Raw genomic sequence first — 6,667 nt, 5'->3', positions numbered from 1 at the left:
ACACACAGTCACTCACACACACAAACACACACATACACACACAGTCTCTCTCTCTCTCACACACACCTTAATGTATACCCATTTTACATCTCTATTTGACTTTCAGCCTCATTAGCAACCCATTTGTCTTCTGCACTGGGCCTCAACACAGTCTATCCGCCTTGCCCCTGCTCTATCTCTGTCAAAAGCATAAAATGCACCATTTTTCAAACCCTTTCAGTCCTGAAGAAGAGTCATACCAGACTTGAAATGTTAACTCTGTTTCTGTCTCCACAGATGCTGGCAGACATGCTGAGTTTCTCCAGCAGTTTCTGTATTTGTTTCAGATTTACAGCATCTGCCGTATTTTGCTTTTATGAAATATTGGTTAAATATTCAGAATGATAGTGAAGAATTAAGGTCTAATAATTGGCAGATTTGGAGGAAAGAGTGCAGAGGAAGAAAGTTCAAATAATGGGCTTGGGAGTGACAGTTGGGCCTATAAACATCCAACATTGAATGGCAGACAGGCTTGAGGTGCTGAATGGCCTAATTATCTTCCTGTGTGTGAGATGGATTTATTGCCTATTCTTAATTGCCCAGAGGGCAGTTCAGAGTCAACCACATTGCTGAGGGTCTGGAGTCACATGTAGACCAGACCAGGTAAAAATAGCAGAATTGCTTCCCTAAAGGACAATAGTGAACAGATGGGTTTACAACAATCAACAGTTATCATTATGCTGGCTTTTTATACATATAGATTTTTATTGAATTTATATTTTACCATCTGCAACCGTAGGATTCAAACTTGGGTCCCCAAAACCAATAGCCTGGATTACTAGCCCAGTGACATTACCATTACAGTACCATCTCCCTGAGCTTCCCTTAAGAACATAAAGAACTAGGAGCAGGAGTAGGCCGTCTGGCCCTTCGAGCCTGCTCCACCATTCAATAAGTTCATGGCTGATCTTTGTGGACTCAGATCCACTTACCCGCGTTCTCACCGTAACCCTTAATTCCTTTATTGTTCAAAAAAAATCTACCTTTTCTTTAAAAACGTTTACTGAAGTAGCGTCAACTACTTCACTGAGCAAGGAATTCCATAGATTAACAACCCTCTGGGTGAAGAAATTCCTTCTCAATTCAGTCCTAAATCTGCTCCCTCTAATCTTGAGGCTATGCCCTCTTGTCCTAGCTTCACCTGCCAGTGGAAACATCCTCTCTACTTCTATCTTATCTATTCCCTTCATAATTTTATATGTTTCTATAAGATCCCCCCTCAATCTTCTGAATTCCAATGAATATAATCCCACTCTACTCAGTCTCTCCTCATAAGCCAACCCCCTCAACTCCGGAATCAACCTAGTGAACCTCCTTTGCACCCCCTCCAGTGCCAATACATCCTTTCTCAAGTAAGGAGACCAAAACTGCACACAGTACTCCAGGTGTGGCCTCACCAGCACCTTGTACAGCTGCAACATAACCTCTCTGCTTTTAATCTCAATCCCTTTAGCAATGAAGGACAAAATTCCATTTGCCTTCCTAATTACTTGTTGTACCTGCAAACTTACCTTCTGTAATTCATGCACAAGGACACCCAGGTCCCTCTGCATAGCAGCATGCTGCAACTTTTTACCATTCAAGTAATAATCCTTTTTACTATTACTCCTACCAAAATGTATGACTTCACATTTATTTACGTTGTATTCCATCCGCCAGACCTTTGCCCACTCACTCAATATATCTATGTTCCTCTGCAAAGTTTCACAGTCCTCTGCACACTTTGCTCTGCCACTCATCTTAGTGTCATCTGCAAACTTTGACACCCTAAACGTGGTCCCCAACTCCAAATCATCTATATAAATTGTAAATAATTGCGGTCCCAACACCGATCCATGAGGCACACCACTAGTCACTGACTGCCAGCTAGAATAGCACTCATTTATCCCCACTCTTTGCTTCCTGTTAGTCAACCAATCCTCTATCCATGCTAATACTTTACCCTTAATGCCATGCATCCTTATCTTATGCAGTAGCCTCTTGTGCGGCACCTTGTCGAAGGCCTTTTGGAAATCTAGGTACACCACATCCACTGGGTCCCCATTGTCCACCTTGCTCGTAATGTCTTCATAGAATTCCAAAAGATTTGTCAAGCATGACCTGCCCTTCATGAACCCATGCTGCGTCTGCCCAATGGGACAATTTCTATCAAGATGCCTTGCTATTTCTTCCTTGATAATAGACTCAAGCATCTTCCCCACTACAGAGGTTAAGCTAACCGGTCTATAATTCCCCATCTTTTGTCTACTTCCCTTTTTAAACAGTGGCATCACATTTGCTGTTTTCCAATCTGCTGGGACTGCCCCAGAGTCCAGCGAATTTTGGAAAATTACCGCCAGCGCACCTGCTATTTCTCCCACCATCTCTTTTAGGACCCTGGGATGCATTCCATCAGGGCCAGGAGACTTATCAATCTTTAGCTCCATTAGCTTGCCCAACACTACCTCTTCCGTAATAATGATTGTTTCCAGGTCCTCACCTACCTTCGTCTCTTTGTCAATTACTGGCATGTTATTAGTGTCCTCCACTGTGAAGACCGATACAAAATACCCGTTCAATGCCTCGGCCATTTCATCATATCCCATAACTAAATTCCCCTTCTCATCCTCTGAAGGGCCAACGTTTACTTTAGCCACTCTTCTTCGTTTTAAATATTTATAGAAACTTTTGCTATCTGTCTTTATATTCTGTGCTAGTTTTTTCTCATGTTCTATCTTACTTCTCTTTATAGCTCTTTTTGTGGCTTTCTGTTGACCTTTAAAGTTTTCCCAATTTTCTAGTTTCATGCTGTTTTTGGCCACTTTGTATGCTTTCTCTTTCAATTTGATAGCCTCCCTTATTTCTTTAGACATCCATGGCAGATTACCCCTTTTCTTATAGTCCTTCCTTTTCATTGGAATATACTTTTGCTGAGCACTTTGAAAAATTGCTTTGAAAGTCCTCCACTGCTCGTCAACTGTCCCACCATAAAATCTTTGTTTCCAGTCTACTTTAGCCAAGTCCTCCCTCATTCTATTGTAGTTCCCCTTGTTCAAGCACAGGACCCTGGTATTGGATTTTATCTTCACACTCTCCATCTGTATTCTAAATTCAACCATACTGTGATCACTCCTTCCAAGAGGATCCCTAACTAAAAGGCATACAAAGTTAAATTGTTTGTCTATAATTTTAGGTACTGTTTGTGACATCGACAACGACACGCGCTCTCATTGGGGAACGCACGGTTCTAAGCACTGAAGTCGAACACATAGGCTTTATGTGTGACATCGTGCACAAATGCATTACAGTGCACGCACAGGGAAGCATGTATGATTTTGAACTGGGGAGAGTCATGGAGTCATACAGCACAGAAACAGACCCTTTGGTCCAAGCCGTCCATGTCGGACATAATCCCAAACTAAACTAGCCCCTCCTGCCTGCTCCTGGCCCATATCCCTCCAAAGCTTTTCTATTTATGTATCTATCCAATGTCTTTTAAACGTTGTACCTGCATCCACTACTTCCTCAGAAAGTTCATTCCATACTTGAACCACTCTCTGTGTAAAAAATTTACCCCTCATATCTTTTTTTAAATCTCTCTCCTCTCACCTTAAAAATGTGTTGCCTAGTCCCGAAATCCCCCATCTTAGGGAAAGTTAACTTCCATTAACTCTATCTATAACACACATTATTTTATAAACTTCTAGCAGGTTGCTTCTCAACCTCCTATGCTCCAGTGAGAAATATCCCAGCCCGTTCAGCCTTTCTTTATTACTCAAACCTTCCATACCCGGCAACATCCTGGTACGTCTCTTCTGATCAGAATGGGGGCAAACTCCTGGAGTAAGGAGGGAAGGGAAGGAGAGTTCATGAGCCTGGGGGGCCCCTCTGACTCCCTCTTGCACTCTCCCCAGTTCTCCTCCCAACCTACAACTTTGCCTGTGGTTTAACCCAGAATCTAATCTCCTGCCTTATCCAGCTCCACCCTCCTGGGTCTTCATGCTCTCTCTGTCCCCCAACCAACCTTGATCTCTTACCCTCTGTGTGAGATTTAAAGCTGTGCAGAGCACTCATGCATCATTGTCAGCAAACGCAGCCCTAATTTAAAATTCCTACGCCCAAACAGACAAGACAAATATTGAGAGTGAGAGTGGTCAGATCACCAACATGATGAGCTGTTCCTTTTGGTTTACTTCCAACTGATGATGTGAGCTGGTGGATTCATTCTTTCACCCTCTCAGTGCCTCTGAAGATTGTTTTTCCTTTCAATGGGGGATTTGCAGAGAGAAAAACAAAGAAAGAAATGTGAGGGAGAATAGCTCGCTACTGGAGATTTTCTGTTATTATAAAGACGGAGAATGTTGGAGAAACTCAGCGGGTCTGGCAGCATCCATGGAGAGAGTAAGAGAATTCATGTTCCAACTCCAGTCTAATTTGGTCCGGAATGAAAAACCAATCAATCAAAAGATTGTCTCTGGGCAGAATTGCTTTGAGACACACAGCCAGTGCCGTTCTGTCAGGGAGATTCCCTCACTACTCCAATCCAGGCAAAATCATAGCTACAACTCGCAAACTTGTTTATAAAACTGCAAACACCTCCTCACACAGTTTCCTTGGATTAAAGAAGTATCATTTTTAGTTCACAGTGTGAAAAAATATGAAGTGGTCTTTATACGTTTTCATTATCATTCATTTTGTAAAAATGCACCCTCTAGCAAAAGGCTGAGGGGGAACAGGTTACAGATTGATCTTGCTAACCTGAATGAGAAAAAGTCAATGTCCCGAGAGAAGGAGCACATTGCAATATACTGCTTTGTCAGAAATATAAAGGTCTTTGAATTAATTTGTTCTGAAATTGTGCAATTGCACTTAATAACCTTTGTTTTTATTGGAAGTAGAAAGGATTGTATTAATTGCAGACAAAAAGGTGCAGAGCTGGATGAACACAGCAGGCCAAGCAGCATCATAGGAGCAGAAAGGCTGACGTTTCAGGCCTAGATCCTGCAGTTCCTACTATCTCTGTATTAATTGCAGGTTATGTTTAATTAAATACAGTGTTGTGATCCCATCTGATGTTACAACTGGACAAGTTGAATCCCAGAGTGAAACCTGGTTTGAGGGACCATATTTTGATTTGTTTTGCTTTTAAAAAAGTAACCTCACATTGAAACACAAACACACAATGCTGCAAGTAAAACAGAACAAAACAATCTCTCAAAGCTGTGGGTGTTTCCTTAAGCTTCAAAAGTTCGAGAAATCTCCAACAGCCTTTAAGGCCTCATTATTTACCCTATTGGGTCACAAGACAATCTAAGGTAAACAGAAATCCATTAGAGATGCACAAAAATTTATTAATTCTAAATCCAGGTCTCAGAAACTGTCTCAAACAAAATTACCACACTTTCAGAATTACTTACATTACTTACTTAATAACCTCTGACATACTGATTACCCATGTTTTAACTAATTCAAAAACCACAACCAATCTTACAATAGACATTAAAAATATTTACATAAATCACAGAATTTACAACAGGTAGATGGCATTAACTGCTGTTTCACAAATGCACATCAGGAGACATTTAATGAAAGTAAGGTAGTTTGGTTAGGAGCTGTATGCTTGCAATCTGTCATTCTTTAACTAAATGTAAGACCGAGTAAAGATGGATGCCAGAAGTTACTCTTCATCAGATTGTATTTGTGCATAAAACACGATGCATCTCTGCTGCGGATCCGTGCATCTGTGACATTTGCCTATGTGATCTACAGCCCGAGGTCTCTCTATTAACCCATTGGTGATTTCTGTTTTATTCACCCTGTTCCCTGCAGCAATCCCAGGGAATTTGCTAAATTCCCTGCACTGTCTGCTGGCGAGCCCAAGCCTGACTGATTACCCAGCCACCATAAGACAAACTTTGACAGCTGGAGGATGTAACTGCAGCCGACTCAGTTTTGTAGGTGAGTAAGGCACAACACAGGTAGGAAACAGAGCAGGTGAAGGACAGGAGAGCAGGTTCAGCTATCGAATAGGGGGAGCTGGTAGAGGGAACGAGTGATATTACAATGTTGGCAGTGGGTAATTTACTGTGTGGGCAACGGGTATGTTATAGAGTGGTATTACAGTGTGTACAGTGAGTATATTACAGTGTGGGCAGTGGGTATGTTACAATATGGGCAGTGGGTAAATTACAGTGGGCAGTGGGTATATTATAGTGTGGGCAGTGGGTAAATTACAGTGTGGGCAGTGGGTAAATTACAGTGTGGGCAGTGGGTATATTACAGTGTCGGCAGTGGGTAAATTACAGTGTGGGCAGTGGGTATATTACAGTGTGGGCAGTGGATAAATTACAGTGTGGACAGTGGGTATATCGTAGTGTGGGTAGTGGGTAAATTACAGTGCGGGCAGTGGGTATATTACAGTGTGGGCACTGAGTATATTGCAGTGTGGGCAGTGGGTATATTACAGTGTAGGCAGTGTGTATCTTACAGTGTGGGCAGTGGGTATATTACAGTGTGAGCAGTGTGTATATTATAGTGTGGGCAGTGGGTACATTACAGTGTGAGCAGTGTGTATATTAGAGTGTGGGCAGTGGGTATATGAAAGTGTGAGCAGTGTGTATATTATTGTGTGGGCAGTGGGTATATTATA

General features: G+C 42.0%; 1 protein-coding gene across 5 annotated transcripts in view; it reads left to right on the top strand.

The window, feature by feature from the left end:
- The window catches only part of selenoj (selenoprotein J), a 42,918-nt gene that overhangs the window by 35,702 nt on the left and 549 nt on the right, over positions 1–6,667 (top strand). For all 5 annotated transcript variants that reach the window (XM_048598153.1, XM_048598152.1, XM_048598156.1 and 2 more), the window contains exon 7: positions 5,848–5,976. In XM_048598153.1, the coding sequence (XP_048454110.1) occupies positions 5,848–5,976 (129 nt within the window). The remainder of the gene's footprint in view (positions 1–5,847; positions 5,977–6,667) is intronic.

The sequence above is a fragment of the Rhincodon typus genome, chromosome 6 (assembly GCF_021869965.1).
Source record: "Rhincodon typus isolate 14 chromosome 6, sRhiTyp1.1, whole genome shotgun sequence".
NCBI lineage: Eukaryota > Metazoa > Chordata > Chondrichthyes > Orectolobiformes > Rhincodontidae > Rhincodon > Rhincodon typus.
Note: the sequence above shows the minus strand (reverse complement) of the source record. Positions and strands in the feature narration are given on the sequence as shown.